This window comes from Chelonia mydas, chromosome 7 (assembly GCF_015237465.2).
Source record: "Chelonia mydas isolate rCheMyd1 chromosome 7, rCheMyd1.pri.v2, whole genome shotgun sequence".
NCBI classification, from domain to species: domain Eukaryota; kingdom Metazoa; phylum Chordata; order Testudines; family Cheloniidae; genus Chelonia; species Chelonia mydas.
Window position 1 is genome coordinate 101,191,589 of NC_057853.1, and position 19,435 is coordinate 101,211,023.

Sequence of the window (19,435 nt, forward strand, 5' to 3'; positions counted from 1 at the left end):
TCTCCCAGCAATCCAATGACAGAGGTGGGCATAGAACCCAGGACTCCTGAGTAACAATCCAGTGCTTTATCCACCAGGCACTGCTGCCCCAGTGGGGTACTATGTGGTGAGTACAGTCTGTTCCTGACCCGTGGCAACAAGTTTCATGGGCTTCTCCATCCCAGGACAGAAAAGCACTGGGGTGGAACAAAGCACTGAGGGAACCAAGGAGGCAGTGGAGAAGCTGCAAAAGCCCTGGGGCTAGGTCGAGGAAACACACTTGGGATCCTGGTTTTGGACTAATAGTGTGAGTTGGAAATAATTCTTGCATGTTTTAAAATCCACATTAGTGCACTGGTGTGAAAACAGAGTAGAAAACAGATGAAGACAAATTGACAGGCCTGATCCATTCAGGGTCCAGCCCATTTCTCCACAGAACCTTGGTTTGGGGGAGTCACTGCTTTCTTTAGCAGTGGTAGTTTGGTATAGGACAGAGGAGGAGCTAATCTACAGCAGGCGGGGACTAAAGCCAGACTTTTGCATGGCAGAGAAGATTGTGACCAGGGCTGGGGGAGGTGAGCTATTGCATAACCCTATTGTCTGCAACAGCCCACTCTAGAAACAGGGCCAGTTCAATGCTGTGTCCTCCTTAACTTCCTGTCCTAACAACTCCCAGTTCTCTCTCTTCCAGCAAGCAAAATAGGGTTCACGCTGTGCTGTTCTCTGGCTCTCCTTTTCCTGTAGGAGGATAACTAGCAACTCTTCAGGTGGGTCTGATTTGTTTGTTTGATTGACTGGAGGGGAAGGAGCTGCAAAGAGAAAGGAACAGGTAGGTGGGTCAAAACCCATGATTCTCTGGCCAAAACATAGCCCTTTGGATTTTTTTCTAAATATAGTCTTGTAGCAGGTTGATGGACAAAGCAATCACAATTTTTTTTCCTTCCTGCAAACCAGTCTTCCCTCATCAGTATAATAGAGGGACAGGTCTGAGAGAGTATAAAGTTATACAAAGCAACAAACAATTTTCCAGAATACTGTGACAAATCTGATGAGACAGAATTTACCCAGTATCTCATATGTCATGGCTACTGTGCTGAAAAGAGAGTCCATCAATTATTATAACAGATTTGATTAAGAAAATGGCAGTACAGGAAAAAAATGATGGGAATTTAGAGAAGCATATAAGTATTTTATTGAGACAGCTTATAGGCTTTGAGAGACAAAAGATTTATGGAGATAAATATACAGATGTGTAGCAGGATATTAAAACAGAAGACAGTATAAATGTTTTGAAACAAATCTGTTGCTTTTTCACAAGAGGCTGGAAGAGGAAGGGAAGTGATATTTCAAAGATTTTAATTCTGTACATAATGAAATTGAGAGCTATACTTGAAGGATCATCAGTGATTTAAAGTTTTAAAGTCCAGTAGTTAGAAGTATCCAGGTGGAACAGGGCAACAGAGACAGTGTGAGAACTTGATGGGGGAAATGGCTCCAAGATTCCACGCTTACACTGCTGGTAGCTAAGCTTGTGAGAATGATAAAATACCCAATTCCTTGGAGTAAAAGTGATACTGTGACAAGGAAGGAGTATGCATCTTTTGATACCTTTGCCAAGGGACTGTGGAGTTACAATACACCCTCTCCCATGAGTGCTCCTAGCAAGAGGCACTACTAAACTGGGGCTTTTTACAGGGCTGGGAGAGAGGGGAGAGTCAAATCCCCACAGGGCTTTTCAGTCTTCTCAAGGAAGAATTCTCAGCAGGGAAGTGATTAGGTGCAGCTGAAACTAGTTAGGCTCAGAATTGTATTAAGAGACTGGGTTGCTGTAATAGAGAAGAGAAAGGAGTTGTTGTTTAGGGGCTGTGGCAGAGAATTTTAGAGGTAAAAGTGCTGGCTTGTTTATGTCTGTGTTTTTTTTTTTTTTTTTATGAGTGAGGGTTTATGCGACAAGAAAAGGATGTGGTTGGAGATTTTGTGAGGTTTGGATTTATGTTTTAATTATATGAAAAACTGATGGTGTCTTTTTGTTTTGGTTTTAAATAGCTTTGAAGTCCTAGTGAGGTGGGTTTATTTGTTTGCTTATGTTAGAATATAGTTTCCTGCAAACTCTCTCTTCAGTTTCTCAGACTCTGGTTCTGTTCCATTTAGCTATAACAATTCTAACGTATCCTCCCTGTTAGGTAACATACAGAGCTTTATCAGAACTGCTTTAAGAAATTAAGCTTATTGTGTTGCCTCATACCTAAAGGTGAGTTAGCCTAGAGAAAAGGCAAGAAGTATCAAGCTCAACAACTTTTTTGGGGAGTGGGGGATGGGAATGAGGTATTATAAGAGCTATACCTCATGTCCTGGCTGTTCTGATTTGAAATTATGCTTGGTAGCAACTTATAAGTGCTGTTTAATGAAAGAAAAGGAGTACTTGTGGCACCTTAGAGACTAACCAGTTTATTTGAGCATGAGCTTTCGTGAGCTACAGCTCACTTCATCGGATGCATAGCATATCGTGGAAACTGCAGAAGAGCAGTTTCCACGATATGCTATGCATCCGATGAAGTGAGCTGTAGCTCACGAAAGCTCATGCTCAAATAAACTGGTTAGTCTCTAAGGTGCCACAAGTACTCCTTTTCTTTTTACGAATACAGACTAACACGGCTGTTACTCTGAAACCTGTTTAATGAAAGGTGTTTATTCTTTCAGAGTAAGCCTTAGCTTTGAGACAGGCTGCTGCTAAAAGATTAAAATTGCTGCATCTCATTTTGTTATAAATGCATAAATAACTTCAGGATGGCTCTGTTTTATTTATATGTGAAAATAATTTTACAGTGCTTTATGCTTTTAATAAGAAACTATGGCCTGGCACATTTCCCCTCTGAAGCTGAGAATGCTGTTGTCTCCTAAAAAAAAACAAAACCCCACAATAATAATCGGGTGGTTTTTTTAAATACTTAACAGTCCAGTCACACTAATGTTGAGGACATACAATGTCTAGTAGTGAATGTGAATTTGGCACAATAAATTCATTAGAGACTTGAAGAAAATATTAATCATATAGGATCTCTTGGGAGTAGCAAGGCTTTTTACAATAACGACAAACACATGCATAATTCATAGATCATAAGGCAAGAAGAGATCATTGAGATCAGTGTAACCTCCTGTGTAATATTGTTCCTTCTATTAATTCCTGTTAGACCTACAGCATAACTTTTAGAACGACATACATTTGTGACTCAATTAATTCAAACCCCTGCTATACATGTCTGAAAAGGAAATATAGTTGCCAGTGGAGTGAAATGCATTTGTGTTAGTGTCCCTTTAATTATCAACTTCAAGTTTTTGAAATTCCCAGACTACAAAAATCTAGTTTGATTGAGCACCCTTTAAACAATGTCTGAATTTTCCTACATTCCTGAGAAAAATTGTTAATTTTTTTGCCACCTTGATTATAAATGTTTGCAGCATTGGAGAAACTGAATAATGCCCTAATTGTTAAATGAACTCCATGCAGGCAGCCCCCTGTGCTCACGCAACCCTGTTGAAGCTAAAGGGCATCTATATGGGCGCAGAGGCCTGCTTGTGCAGAGATCATGGTAGGAAGGGGATCATTAAAAATTAAATCAAGTGTTGTCAATAAACAGAGACAACATTTACTTCCTCCAGTTCCAGTATTCACAGCTGTTACTTGTAAATGTAGAAAGTTCAAAATTTTTACACAGAAATATGACTTTCAATTTGATGTCCTTTTACGATAGGCAGTGAAGAATGCTGTAACCAATGTGGGGAAAGTGCAAGAAGATTTGAGGCAAAGGTTCAATAAAGGCTTGGAGAATAAAATTCTACTGTGTTATACTAGTGAAAATCCAACCAACTTCATTGAAAAGTGAGCCCAGAGAGAGAGTTTTCTACTGAAATCATTCATAAGGTGAGCATCCTATTTGTACATATATCAGCATTATTCAGGGAAACTTAATTTCCTTTTATTTATGTATAAACATTGTGTGATGAGGCATATAGGGGTTAGCAAGTCTACTTAGGTACAGGGACATGTCCTGTTTCTAATAGTCTTTTTCAGACACCACAAACCCACCTGCACCCTCCTTTTCACATTATTTCTAGAACAATGTGACACTTACCACTGTACTTACATTCTACACATTGCAAAACAATCTGACGGATCCCTGATTCCATAGGGAGCCAATGAAGAGAGGGAGACATGATCTCATTGTCTTGAGTTCTGAATTGAGTCAAGCTTTATATAAAGGACAAGCATTTCATTCCAAAATACAGAGAATCTTAATCATCAATCCTTTAGGCCATGAATACACAGATGCCTGCGGAAACAGTCAAAATGTGAGAAGAGCGGATGTGGACTCCTTGCCAAACACAAATGGGCAGCGGTATTTTTTTGTCCCTTGGGCTGTTACGGGTATTTAGAAGAAGTTGAGGATCTAGGAGAACAAAGTCTATGTATGATCCTTAATGATCTGAGAGCATCCTCAGTGGAAGACAGTGTTATAACCTTGGGCTAGTCACTTCTCTCCCTGTGTGTCCTTTTTCCCCATCTGTAAACTAGGGATGATGATACTGACTACCTTTTGTGAAGTGGTTTGAAATCTATGAATGAAAAATGCTACACAAGAGTTGGGTATTATTATGGAGGTGCCATCTCTCCACCAGAAACCTTTGTCTTTCTGGAATCCAGGTTCAGCCAGCCGCCCTTATTCCAGTTGCTGATCTCAGCCAGACACGTAGAACCATTTCCCAGGTGTCCATTTCCATCTGATGTGAAGGGGATGTAGGGCTGGGTACCACCTATATATTGCTGTCAATGTTTCACAATCCACCTTAGTGGCTTTGCACAGATGTTGAGCGGAATGCAGGAGAGGATGATGAATTCCTGTAGGACCCCACAGGTGGGCGCTCTGGAGGCCGAGGAGTTAGTGTCATCAAGACTCTTTGGGTGTAGCCTTAGAAGAATGATTGACACTATCTCAAGCACAATTGTGCTAACTCTTGCCATATATCTGTGATGAGATGCACAGATTCCACAGGTGACTATATCCAATTCCGTGGAGAGGTCGACCAACATGACTCAATGTATAATATTGCCTAGCTCTGACACAATGCTTTTCATCAGCAGATCGTAAAGCACTCTACAAAGGAAGCAAATATCCTAATTTCATAGTCCTTCTTCATTGCCTACTGGAGAAACTTCAGAAATGGTGTTGTTTGCAATAGATAAGAAGGGTGTTATTTAGCAGCTGCAATGGTGGAGGAGAGCTCTATGATGAGAGTGTCAGCTTGCAAGAAACTTTTTTTTTTTCTTTTTCTAATTCTGAATCCTGTCTGCATCAGTTTTTCTTCCTTGTGACCCTGGAAAAGTCATTTTAATCCCTCTCTTTCTCACTCTCCTCATCTGTCAAATGGGCATAATACTTGTCTACTGCACAGATGTTGTAAGGCTTGATCTAGTCATTTTAGTGCCTTCCATCTAAGGATATCACAGCACTTAATGAGTATAACCTATTCCTTGTGCACTGCTTTCTTTAGGCCATGCTTGTCTTTGGGTGACTTCTGCCACACTTAGCATCTTTCTGCTGCCTACTCTCAAATCTACCTTTTCTGCTTCTGAACATACAGACATGTTGCATTTATTATAAAATAATACATGCAAACTTTTGGATAACCAAGCATTTCAATTAGCTTGGATTCTGGTAATCAAAGTGGACCTATACTGATACGTGAACAAAATTTCAGACCAAGTGTCCCCTGGACATGCTTGTCTGGCACAGGCAGGTTGTCTACAGCTGTGAATGACAGCATGTGGTGTTCTTGTGGCTTGAATGTAATACTCCCTGTTGTTACAAGCATCTCTTAACCTCTCAGATTCCTGCTGTTACAGCTGATGTGCTGCTTATTTTTTCATTGTGCCTTATTTTCAACTACTGGTATATTAATCAGTCATAGTGACAGTGCACACCTTCCTTGGGCAAAGTTTTCACTCAATCACCCTAAGTTCTCTTTCAGTAAAGAGATCAGGCCCAGGCCAAGGAACAGGGACTAATTCCACAAACAAACCCTCTTTCACAGGTTTAACACTGCACTCAGAAATATTTTAGCAGCTGTGTTTATTTAAAAACAAATTTATCTGAAAGCAGAGGACGCTAAAGCTCTGTCAATTTTCATTTGATACAGTAATAGGCAGTTCCATGCAATACAGTAAGAGGTGGTTGGGAAGCTGGAGAACAAAGCACACTTTCCTGGCCCCAATGCATTAATGGAAATAAGTTATGATACTAAGCACTTATATCGGATTTAGCCTTTTTGAAGTGCTGTACAGATGTTAACTAATGAACTCTCTCAAAATTCTGTGAGGAAGAATTCGTCTCCAATTTACAGATTGTGGAGATTGAGGTCAGGAAGTGAGGGGACTTGCCCAATCATATAAGATTAGGGTTGGAAGAGATCTCAGGAGGTCATCTAGTCCAACCCCCTGCTCAAAGCAGGATCAACACCAACTAAATCATCCCAGCCTGGGCTTTCTCAAGCTGGGCCTTAAAAACCTCTAAGCATGGAGGTTCCACCACCTCCTTAGGTAACACATTCCAGTGCTTTACCACCCTCCTAGTGAAATAGTGTTTCCTAATATCCAATCTAGATCTCCCACACTGAACTTGAGACCATTGCTCCTTGTTCTGTCATCTGTCACCACTGAGAACAGCCGAGCTCCATCCTCTTTGGAACCCCACTTCAGGTAGTTAAAAGCTGCTATCAAATCCCCCACCCCCACCCCACTCTTCTTTTCTGCAGATTGAACAAGCCCAGTTCCCTCCGCCTTGCCTTGTAAGGCATGTGCCCCAGCCCCCGATCATTTTCGTTGCCCTCTGCTGAACTGTCTCCAGTTTGCCCACATCATTTCTGTAGTGGAGGGCGCAAAACTGGATGCAGTACTCCAGATATGGCATCACCAGTGCCGAATAGAGGGGACTAATCACTTCCCTCGATCTGCTGGCAATACTTTTACTACTGCAGCCCAGTGTGCTGTTAGCCTTCTTGGCAACAAGGGCGCACTACTGACTTATATCCAGCTTCTGGTCCACTGTAATCCCCAGGTCCTTTTCTACAGAACTGCTGCTTAGCCAGTCGGTCCCCACCCTGTAGCGGTGCATGGGATTCTTCTGTCCTAAGTGCAGGACTCTGCACTTGTCCTTGTTGAACCTCATCAGATTTCTTTTGGCCCAATCCTCCAATTTGTCTAGGTCACTCTGGACCCTATCCCTACCCTCCAGTGTATCTACCTCTCCCCCCAGCTTAGTGTCATCTGTGAACTTGCTGAAGGTGCAATCCATCCCATCATCCAGATCATTAATAAAGATGTTGAACAAAACCGACCCCTGGGGCACTCTGCTTGATACTGGCTGCCAACTAGACATTGAGCCATTGAGCACTACCCATTGAACCTTACAATCTAGCTAGCTTTCTATCCACCTTATAGTCCATTCATCCAATCCATTTTTTTTTTTTTAACTTGCTGGCAAGTATACTGTGGGAGACCATATCAAAAGCCTTGCTCAAGTCAAGATATATCATGTCCACCGCTTTTCCCATATCCACAGAGCCAGTTATCTCATCATAGAAGGCAGTCAGGTTGGTCATGCATGACTTGCCCTTGATGAATCCATGTTGACTGTTCCTGATCACCTTCCTCTCCTCCAAGTGCTTCAAAATGGTTTCCTTGAGGACCTGTTCCATGATTTTTTCCAAAACAGAGCCAAGATTACCTCTCAGAAGCGTTTGACCCTTAAGCCTTCACTGTTTTTGTTTTTTCTAGCTCACAGTGCCTCTCAGGTGGGTCAAAATGTCACACCAGTCTAGAAGATTCCATCCAAGCATGTCCATATTATACCAGTGAGACAGGGCAGCTATCTGAGGCTTGACACCAAATGAGGCTGAATTGTCAGTTCAGTTGTGAGTTAGTGATTTTGTTAATGCAGGTTAGTGTCATGTTACCACACGCCATGGAGACCAGCTACCTACCTTTTGTCTCTTCTTCTTCCCTCCCCCTTCTCACAGCACAAGAGAAGTAGTGGCCCAACTGTCAGGAGGAGAAAACCAAGGGGCTGCACAAGTAGCAGTTGCCTGAAGAGCTGCTACTGTCACAGGATATCATGTGCCCCAGATAGAAGGGGGTGTGGGTCCCAAACATAAGTAGTATTGGAAGCAAGGGGGGCAAAAATGGGTGGGGGGAAGGGGGTGAGAGTAAAATCGGGGTGAGAGAATAAAACATGACTGATAAAGGATCACAAACAAGAAAAAACACTGATACCTTTAAGTGGATAAGATTTTTAAAAATTAAAAAAATGACTAGCCAGGCATTTGCTTATATGGAAAAATCTGCAGGACCAGGGCCTACCTTTGAAATATCCAGGGCGCCTAGCAACAGCAGTTTGATTTGCTGCAGGAGCAACTCACTCTTTCATTCATCTAAGGTAGATAAGTTAAGTTTCATAAAATTTATTGCAAGAGGGTTTTTTAGTATGAGTCCTTAAGAAATCAAGGGTTGTTTCGTTTTACGTGGTCAGTAATGAGTTTGTTTTTAATGAATGAGAGTTTTGTTTTAGATCTTTGGCCAGAATTGTATGTCCCGCATTTTTGAGAGTTTGCCGCTGTCCTCTACCCCGAGATGGTTAACAAAGCACTCTGGATTCCTTGGTGATAAAAACTCTGTTAATAGATTCACTTTAAACCCCATGAAAATAACTTGAATTATATATTCCAAGTAGTAGGACAGGAATGATAGTATTCTCAGTTCCCTCATTTGTGTGCTTTGGGCGGGGGGGGGGAAGGGGCAAATCCACAGGTCTCTTCCCCCTCCTCACCCCCCCCCGGCAGACTTGGTGAATTAACAAAAAATAGGGCAACTGGTGAATACTTAATTAATACAAATCACAACATTGAAATGCATTGCCAGTAGTCTACATGAGCATAAAGAGGAGCTGTCTAAAAGCATTCGTTGCTTTTTAATTTTTTACCCTATGTTTTAAGAAAATAGACCTTCAAAGGCCAGAAGAGCGACAGCCTCTCCTGACTTAGTTGGGTGTTATCAAGGGGCATTACTGAAGAATCTTCTGGCTCTTTGGACACAAACGGGTGATTGTTTTTAACCTTCATGTTGAAGGTATTGGGATACATACAATAAATCACCCCTTCAAAAAAAGTCAGTGGCATCACTGACTAGATTTTAAAATTAAAAAGTTGAAATTATGTGGGTCAATAAAAATGAGCACTGGCAACCTTACACCTTGACACTTAACTGTTCCAAAAAACAGATCTGTGGGATCAGGAATAATCCTAGCATAAACCAATTTAAAGTTATACTGGAAAATCATAACACCTGCCTGAGAACTATAGTTGTATGTAGGCAGGGTAGAGAATGAGTTATTTCCATTCAGAAGTTTTCTCTGTTTTTAGGATACATTTTCTCACAATTACTACTTCATTTAAACAACCCTGCATGAATCATTCTACATTAGAGATGACCTGTATTTTGGATAGCAGCTTCCAGACAAAATCTGGCTATTCTGGAGTGTGATCATTTGCAAATTCAAAAAATTGTTTTGCTCTTATTGGGTTTAACTCATTCAGTGTGCTTTGTGCTGTACAGTACACAAAAATGAGAGACTCTGCCCAAAGGGGTTTATCTAGCTGTATAACTTGGAATAAGGTATCCATTAAAGACATACAGTTTAGATTCATCTAAAACTTATCCAGATTTCACCTGCACAAAAGGAAGAAATGGACAAAATGAAACCATATTACCATTTGGTGAAATTTTATCAGAAACATATCCTTGCTCACCTCTCAGACGCTCTCCTTGTCTGTGTGTCCTCCACAGAGCTCAATTCATAGAATTTTCTAGTGGGGGTGAGAAATACAAATCAAAACTCTGAGAAATGAGAGAAACAGAGTTCTGAGAATGTTTTGACACCTTTTGGTGGAGGTGGGGGAATATCTTAAGTCTGAGGAGAGGCAGGAGGCGAAAAGGATTTGTCCTATCCAATTCCAAGTCAGAATGTATAAATCTTTCAAACCCATATGTGATCTGAAGATACCCTTCATGGTAGGGTGACCAGATGTCCTGTTTTTAAAGGGACAGTCCCATTTTTGTGGACTTTTTATTATATAGGTGCCTACTGCCCCCCACCCCCTGTCCCGTTTTTTCATAGTTGCTATCTGGTCCCCCTACTTCATGATGTAACTACTGTCTTTAAACCCTCAAGAAGAGTGGCTCTCAACCAGGAGTGCGGAGTCCCCTGGGGGGGGGTGGGGAGGCTGTGAGCAGGGTTCAGGGGGTCTGCAAAGCATGGCCAATATTAGACTCACTAGGGCCCAGGGCAGAAAGCTAAAGCTGCACCACTTAGGGCTGAAGCCTGAGCAACTTAGCTTTGCAGTGCTCCCCAGCCAATTGGCCGGCTTGCTATCTCCTAAGGCAGGCCCTGGCTTTTATATGTAGAAAAGCAGTTATTATACCACAGGGGGCCATGGACTTTTTATAGCATGTCGGGGAGAGGGGCGGGGGCTCAAAAGCAAAAGGTTGGGAACCCCTGCCTTAGAACAGTCACTATTTACAAATTCAAATTTGCACAGCTCCGTGTGGTTTGTGAGTGTGGTTTTGTCTTTGTTTTTTGTTGGCAAAGGCCCAAGCTTAGGCCCTAATCCTGAAAATTGTTCCATGGAAGAAGAATCTTGAGTGGAAAAAGTTGCAGAATTAGGGCCTGACACATACAAGTTACTTTATGCCTATGAGTATTCCCCCTGATTTCAATAGAACTGTGTGTGTAAAATGCAGGCAGCTTTGTGTTTCCAGGATCGGGGCCTTTCTTTCTCCCTTCCCTGGGAGAAGCCCTAAGATGCATCCATTGCTGCATTTATATGTATTTCAGTGGCAGGCCAGGGGTTTGATGGGCATAATGTACTGTGGGTTTTTTTTGTTTGTTTCCCAGACAACTGTTGACAATGTGAATGAGGAAGATATCTTTTTAAAAAAACAACAAAACAATTTTGTTTGTTAATCTTTTAAACACTGTAAAGTAACAGCCCTGAGCATCAGAAATAACCTACAATATTATGAAACCAATAAAGAATTTCTCTGTTCTTATTACACATTCAAGTTGTTTTTCAGAATAAGCCACCACTACCCTGTGTGTAACAGAAATCACTAGCACACACACTATACAACCCTCCGGGAGCAGGGAGAAGCTTCATCCAGATCACTTATCACTAGAGGGGGGAGACTTCTAACACATAGACCAATCACTCCAGCAAAAGAGGGGGAGACTTTAAAGCCAACCTTAAAATTAATCCTACAGGAGGGAGCCTCCTTCCAACTGAAGGAGACTTGGCAGGTCTGCGAATGGGGGATGATGTGTCTTTTCAGGAACATACCACCGTGCCTGAGTAACCTCTCCTCAACAGAGTAACTGTTACCGTGTGCACAGCGGGAGTGGAGGGCTGTAGGACCCCGCGGAGACGCCCTGAGGCGAGGCAGGAGGACAATAATTTGTTCCATTGTAATGAGAACTGTAAATGTTGGCAAGGGGCAGATTTCCCAGGCAGGCCTGCCTTCTTTCACCAACGATCTTTAGTGCCTCCTGCTAGCCAACACGGACAGTCTGCTCATTTATTGCAACGGTCAACAGATAGTTCTTGCCAAAAAAAAAAAAAAAAAAAAAAGCCAAACCCCAAACAACTTTTTTTTTTTTTTGTTATTTATATATATAAAAGCAAAGCTCAGCTCATCAGCAGTCCATGCAGGAGCAGGAGGGGTTTGGGAGTTAACTGCATGCAGGAAATCTCTCACATCCTGAGTCCCAGCTCGCTCCTCTCTGTAACTGTATATTATGGTGCTATTCTCCAGACCTAGCTGATGAAAGTTTGTCTCTTTCAGTCTGGGCTAAGATGTCAAAGCGTCTCCATGCAGAGCAGCGGCGCTTCCCTCCTCCTCACCCCCCAGCCCAGATATTCATGCTGCTGCTGAGCCTAAGCTGGTTCTTTATAGCATCATCCAGGGCTCAAGGTAAGTTGATTATGCTTTTATATATATACACACACACACACTGCCAGGTCACAAGCCAGCATATGGCCAAGTTTGGACCCCTTCACCCGCGCCGACGCGGTTAGAAAGAAGCAGAGTTTCCCTTGGCTTTTCCCCACCACCCTGGGGCTTCTGCATATTTGCATTTCTCTTCCCCCCTCCCCAAAAACAAAAACAAAAAAAGAACAAACAAACTTCCCCTCCTCTCCTGGCTGCTTTGCAAACGTTGCAGCCCTCCTCTTCCAGTTACCATGCCGTCCCATCTGCTCTGCAAATCCAGCTCAGCCGCACCGCGTTCCCCAGCCTCCCCGGCTCCTCTTTCGCTCTGGTTGTGCCGCTGTGTTTGCGTGTAAGGGGGAGTTAGCTGTCGCCTGGGAGTGAAAGCATTCACGCTGCGTCGGCTGCTCATTGCAGCCCACTGAGCCGGGCTGGAGGATTGCTGCCCGCTTAGCTGCAGCGCCAGCTCTCCAGCCGCAAAGTACCCAAGCTTGCATTGCACTGACGCTTCTCATGCCTCCTCCCGACCCCCCGCACCCCCCCTCAGCCGGGGCAATGTGGCAGGCGATTCTCGTTGCTGATGCAGGGGACGGAGGGACACACACCATACAAAAGTTGTCTTTACTTTCGAGTTTTGCCTCGACAAAATCTGTCCGCTCATTGCACAAATCAGACCTAGTCTCACCCATTTGGGGTTGAAGGAGCATGGGAGACCTTTTTCTAAAGTTTCTCTAGTTTCTTAGGAATGAAGGATTTTGCTATGTGTTTCAACGAGATACCAATTACACTCGAGATTGCTTTGAAACCTCACCTCATTTACATTGTCCTAGCAACTTGAAATGCAGACCTGCATCCGATGAAGTGAGCTGTAGCTCACGAAAGCTTATGCTCAAATAAATTTGTTACTCTCTAAGGTGCCACAAGTACTCCTTTTCTTTTTACAAATACAGACTAACATGGCTGCTGCTCTGAGACCTGCATAAATAGCTCAAGGACTAAAGAGTATTCACACCATAGCCTTTCTTTTGGGTCCTGTTCCAGTATGTAGGGAATCTTCAACTGTCCCCCCGCCCCTTAAACCTGTTGCTTTGGGCTATTCACCTGGTTCCTGTTTATTTTACAATAAACACTTGCATATCTTTAGTGTTCAGTTGAAGATTCCAAAGAACTTTACGGAAAATTTAGCCTTACAACACCCCAGTGAATTTCGTAAGAATTATTTATGGAAGGGCCAACAATTTACAATGAGTAATATATTAAAAACAGTTTGCTTCTCTGTTTATGAATTTTCTTCACATAAATTGGGGAAAATGGATTTATCATTCAAAATCACTTGTGAATACAGCTATTAATCCTGAGTCTGTAGACTCAGTGGAGGACAGTTCCACATGAATATTTGTACTTTGCTGGTTAGTTTCCTGGGTCATGTGGTATTGCTTCTGGTCTCTGAGTGGATAATTTCTGTAAGTAACCACCAACAGTAAGAATTTTGAATTGCATGTTGGTGCAGAATTTGAAATCTGAACTGTTAGTCAGATGTGAGTCATAATCCACTTTAGATGAGTATCTGGGCAATTTGGGTTTAACATCTGTTTTTTTCCCCCTCATTAGTGAAAGCTTTATTTTCTAGCTAGAATATTCATGCTAAGGGAACACAGAGAATTTATTTAAATATTTGAATAAATATTTGCTTAAAATGTTTAACAGTATTGGCTTAGCTCTGTTATGCCAGTTTCACGGATATATTTGGAGTCATCTTGTCCCCAGTTCACTCAGCAAGTTAGTGACAGAGTCAGGAATCAAACACAGAGGTCTGACTCTGTCCCCTGCTTTAACGAGTAGCTGACACTGTATAATTTAAGAGAGAGAGAGAGTTGTTAAATTGCATAAATATATAGCACAGCAATGAAAGAAGTACCTGTTCCTACAGACCTGATTGCATGTGTCTACTATTTCAATTTGAAATTTAGCTTTTGTTTAGTCCCTAAATTTATGCACAGGAGATTTACGCTGGGATTATTGCTTTATCTTTGTTAGGAAAATTAACGTTATGGTTACTAACATGGGTTAATCCATGTTAACTAACGGGTTAAGAAAACATACCTTTATCAACACACTAGTTAACAAGGGTTAACCTGTGTTAGTTAACATACCGTTATCATTTTCCTAGTGAAGACAGAGCCATAGTCCTATCACAAATAGAGCTTCATGATCCACTTGATTTGAGAACACACATATTCTATGTAATTGTGTCTGAGTGAACTGGGGTCATTATTTTAGTCAACTGACATCCCCAGATAGTGAGCTAGGAAGACATCAACTGGTCATGGTCAACTGGTAGCATACAAACCCATCAGATGTGAGAACTAATCCTTGTCTTCAGTAGAACTCTGTGTGGGCCCAGGGGACAACGATGCATATGAGCTTGTGGGATCAAAGCATGTCTAGTGCTTCTTCAGTGACTTGTGTTGCAGCTGGCCTAAAAACTTGCTATGCGGGGTTCATAATATAACCTGCTTGATTTTTGTATTTTGAAGATGGAAAGATTTATACATCTGAGATATTAAACCATATATAGTGGTTTCTGTGCTTGCATAATAGTATTTCACATGGACAGTTTGAGAGTTTAAGTGCCTAAATATTTATACAATGAATGTAAATGGCTCCGAGAGTTTAAGATCATGGATAACTATAACTTCTCTTAAGGGGCAACCATCTGTCAAGAGCCACTTATTGGATTTGGCTCTTTCTTTGTGTCTTCCTATTTCCAATCCTAAACCTTCTATGTTAATAACTATTAGTTCTTACAATTCCCAGTCTCCTGCCTTTCTTACAGTTGCCGTTGAATGTGTCCTTCTCTTTTTTCCCCCTCTTCCCCCCGCCCCATCTTCTCTTCTCTTCTCTTCTGTCATGTCATCTTCTTTGCTGATACCGTTGGATGAAATTTACCCTTTGTGTTGGTCCTCAGCACAGGAATAGATTTCATCCTTAGTCAACCTGCAAAATTAAACGCTGTTACTTTGTCATATTGCTCCCTCTGGAGACTTTTTGGAGTCAATAGATTGAGCCCTACTTGATTCCCATGTAACTCTCAGAGCTCTTTTTAGTGTCATTTTGAAACTGTTGCTGAGGTTGAGGGAGATGAGCACATGGTTGTACAGAGTCTAAGCTTGTTTGACTGTTGACCAAACTGACTTTCCTACAGATATTTTGGACATCCTGGGTAAGATATGTAACTGGTGTACATAGGCGTGGCTCCATTGTCTTTGATGGAACTGTGCCAGCTTACACCAGCTAAGGATGTACCTCTTCTGTTCCCGCCCTGAAAATGCTCTGTTCCAGCTGATCTTGTCTGTTTCCCCTGCCTGCAGTTTGTTTGTTTTTGCCAAGTTTCTAATCTCCCTTTTCCCTTGAAGGTTGTTGGAAATGTTGCTACCTAGCTATGAAGAGCAACTTCTAAGTAATGATCTACTGCATACATTTCAGACTACTTGTCATCCTGCTCACTGCACTGAGACTGCCCTGATAGCAGCTCTCTAATGATCTGTGAGTGACTGTAACAAATCAGGGTTATGTTTATCTGTTATTCCTACTGAAACTGTCAGCTGGAGTTGACACACTATTGATCATGAAATTCTGTTTTAAAAAGTCTGAATTCCTGTAATAGTTTATCTGGATCTTCGCCAGTCTGGTTCAGATCTCCCATTTCCTAATCCTGACAGTTTTATCACTAGTGGCCCTTATGCTTCTAACATTTCTCAAATTGCCAGTGTAAATTGTCCATGGAGCCTGCCAGGGTTTCATTTTATTCAGTATTCATATGCTTCCTTTTGGGCAGTATCATTTCTAGTAAAGGGCTTCATTGTAACATGCAAATTGACAACCGTGAGATCTATTTTTCAAGCAGACCGTGTGTCACTTTCAATCCTCTGCTAGTTCAGAGCCCGTAGGGGCAATGGAGCAATGTGCACATGTGTATCTCTGAAAAACCCAGAGCTGCTTGTTGTTGTTGCCAAGCCTTGCATCTGAGTTCTGAGAATCTAACTATTAGAGCCTGTGTCCCTTACAGGCTGAGAGAATTATTTTGTTCTTGGCTCTTCACAGCGAAAGGTGTCATTAAACTGGAAAATGCCATTTTTAGGGGTGTGTTCAGTTTAGGTTTGAAATATTCTAATGCTTACAAGGCCACGCTCCGTTTACATGGGCAAACTTTCCCTGACTCTCTATCTCCTGCAACAACCAATTCTGCTCAGAAGGTATGACTCTCTTCTTGGTATTCATTTTGGAGGGATCTCTTGTTTGCTCTGATCCCTTTTTCCATTTCCATTTTTCTCTCATTCTGTTTTCGCGTTTTTTCCTGAAGCCTACCTCAAATATTGGGTTTTTTTTAAGTTTAACGTTCAACCATATATAAACACACACATTATACGTTGTGGTGTATCATTCATGTCACATTCAACATCTCTAAAATTCATATGACAAGGAATCTTGATCACAGGAAATCTCTAATATGAAAAGAACTAAGTAAGGTCTGAATTGTGCCTGCTAGGCAGAAACTTTCATTTGGGGCACTACTGAGCCCTGGTCTACACTACAAGTTTAGGTCGAATTTAGCAGCGTTAGATCGATTTAACCCTGCACCTGTCCACACAATGAAGCCATTTTTGTCGACTTAAAGGGCTCTTAAAATTGTGTACTCTGACGAGGGGATTAGCGCTGAAATCGACATCACTGGGTCGAATTTGGGGTAGTGTGGATGCAATTCGATGGTATTGGCCTTCGGGAGCTATCCCACAGTGCTCCATTGTGACCGCTCTGGACAGCACTTTCAACTCAGATACCCAGGCCAGGTACACAGGAAAAGCACCAGGAACTTTTGAATTTCATATCCTGTTTGGCCAGCGTGGCGAGCTCATCAGCAGAGGTGACCATGCAGAGCTCATCAGCACAGGAGACCATGTAGTCCCAGAATAGCAAAAGAGCTCCAGCATGGACTGAACGGGAGGTATTGGATCTGATCGCTGTATGGGGAGATGAATCCATTCTATCAGAACTCTGTTCTAAAAGACAAAATGCCAATATATTTGAAAAAATCTCCAAGGGCATGATGGACAGAGGCTATAACAGGGACCCGCAGCAGTGCCGCTTGAAAATTAAGGAGCTCAGGCAAGTCTACCAAAAACCAAAGAGGCAAACACCCGCTCTGGATCAGAGCCCCAGACATGCCACTTCTATGATGAGCTGCATGTAATTCTAGGGGGTGCCCCTAGCACTACCCCACCCCTGTCCATGGACACCTTCAAGAAGGGAGTCTCATGCAACAGGGATGAGGATTTTGGGGACGAGGAAGATAGTGCACAACAGGCAAGCAGAGAAACTGTTCTCCCCAACAGCCAGGAACTGTTTATCACCCTGGAGCCAATACTCTCCCAAGGTGGACTCCTGGACCATGAAGCAGGAGAAGGCACTTCTGGTGAGTGTACCTTTGTAAATATAATACATGGTTTAAAAGCAAGCGTGTTTAATGATCGATTTGCCCTGAAGACTTGGGATGCATTCGCGGGCCAGTACAGCTCCTGGAAAAGTCTGTTAATGTGTCTGGGGATGGAGCGGAAATCCTCCAGGGACATTATTAAGGGGACATTCAGAGGTGAACATTCTTGCTGGCTTTTTGCCTGTGGCTGAAAAGAAATCATCCCCGCTTTTAGCCACGTGGGGGTGGGGAGGCTGTTCACGCTGAACTGTTCGTGTTTGGCTGGCAGGGATCTTCCCTGATACTAGTTACGTGGTGGGAGGAGGGGTGAAGTGATCATCTCAGAGAACTGGGTGTGTGTGTGTGTGGGGGGAGGGGGGTTAGTTAGGTTTGTGCGGCACGTTAACCCGAAAACCGCAGCCCCTCCTTCTAAATGGCCAAGCCAGCGGGTGCTTGGCATGGGAAAGGAGGGTGCTGCTGTTTGAAATCATTCTCACATGTTATGAAGGTTGGAGAAGCCGAAAAACTGTGGCTTACCATGGCTGCCTGCAAGGTGAATTCTGTTGCCCGGCCCTGCGTGCGTGATCTCTCACACCAAACGGGCAGGCCCTCAATATAAGAGGCAAAATGTGACCTTGTACCGAAAGCACATGTGCTGTGTAATGTTAGCAGCTTGGTTCACTGTGAAAGAGTCTCCCCGTTGTTCTCTAAAATGTCTTTTTAAATACTACTCTCCCTTTTTTTCCTCCCGCAGCTTCAAATGTTTCAACGCTCCCCCTATCATCTCCATCCCAGTGGCTAGTGCAGATATGAAGGCAAAAAAAATGCACTCGCGATGAAATGTTCTCTGAGCTCATGCAGTATGCGTGGAGGCAGAGTCCAGGAAAGCAGAAAATGAACGCGAGGACAGGAGGGGCGAGCGAGATGAGAGGTTGCGGGAGCAAGAGGAGAGGTGGTGGCAGCATGATGAGAGAAGGCAGGACGCAATGCTGAGGCTACTGGGGGATCAAACTGATCTGCTCGGGCATCTGATGGAGCTGCAGGAAAGGCAGTAGGAGCACAGACCGCCGCTGCAGCCTCTGTGTAACTGCCCGCCTCCTCCCCAAGTTCCATAGCCTCCTCACCCAGACACCCAAGAACGCGGTGGGGGGGCTCAGGGCACCCAACCACTCCACCCCAGAAGACTGCCCAAGCAACAGAAGGCTGACATTCAATAGGTTTTGAAGTACACTGTGGCCTTGTCCTTTCCTCCTCCCCTCATCCACCACCCCACTTGGTGTTTTCCTCCTCCCCCACCCCTCCCGGGCTACCTTGGCAGTTGTCCCCCTATTTGTGTGATGAATTAATAAAGAATGCATGATTTTAAAACAACAATGACTTTATTGCCTCTGCAAGTGGTGATCAAAGGAGGAAGGATGGTTGGCTTACAGGGAAGTAGAGTGAACCAAGGGGGCTGGTTTTCATCAAGGAGAAAGAAACAGAACTGTCACACCATAGCCTGGTCAGTCATGAAACTGGTTTTCAAAGCTTCTCTGATGCACAACGCGTCCTGCTGTGCTCTTCTAATCGCCCTGGTGTCTGGCTGCGCGTAATCAGCAGCCAGGCGATTTGCCTCAACCTCCCACCCTGCCATAAACGTTTTTCCCCTTACTCTCACAGATATTGTGGAGCACACAGCAAGCAGCAATAACAATGGGAATATTGGTTTCACTGAGGCCTGACCTAGTCAGTAAACAGTACCAGTGAGCTTTTAAACATCCAAAGGCACATTCTACCACCATTCTGCACTTGCTCAGCCTATAGTTGAACTACTCCTTACTACTGTCCAGGTTGCCCGTGTAAGGTGCCATGGGAGCAAGGGGTAGGCTGGGTCCCCAAGGATAACTATAGGC

At 43.1% G+C, this 19,435-nt stretch overlaps 1 protein-coding gene and 1 long non-coding RNA gene across 3 annotated transcripts in view; one reads left to right on the forward strand and one right to left on the reverse strand.

Moving 5' to 3' along the window:
* Window positions 1-12,849, reverse strand: part of LOC114018882 — a 36,620-nt gene extending 23,771 nt beyond the window's left edge. The window contains exons 1-2 of one of the 2 annotated variants that reach the window (XR_006292130.1): window positions 12,324-12,849; window positions 9,838-9,894 (exon numbers count right to left, since the gene is read on the reverse strand). This is a non-coding gene — a long non-coding RNA (uncharacterized LOC114018882). Of the gene's footprint in view, window positions 1-9,837; window positions 11,934-12,323 lie in introns of those variants that run through there. The other variant, XR_006292129.1, reaches the window with a different exon arrangement.
* The window catches only part of ADAM12 (ADAM metallopeptidase domain 12), a 341,603-nt gene continuing 334,101 nt past the window's right edge, over window positions 11,934-19,435 (forward strand). Inside the window, exon 1 of the mRNA XM_007053046.4 lies at window positions 11,934-12,055. Coding sequence (XP_007053108.2) covers window positions 11,938-12,055 — 118 coding nt within the window. The 5' untranslated portion in view covers window positions 11,934-11,937. The remainder of the gene's footprint in view (window positions 12,056-19,435) is intronic.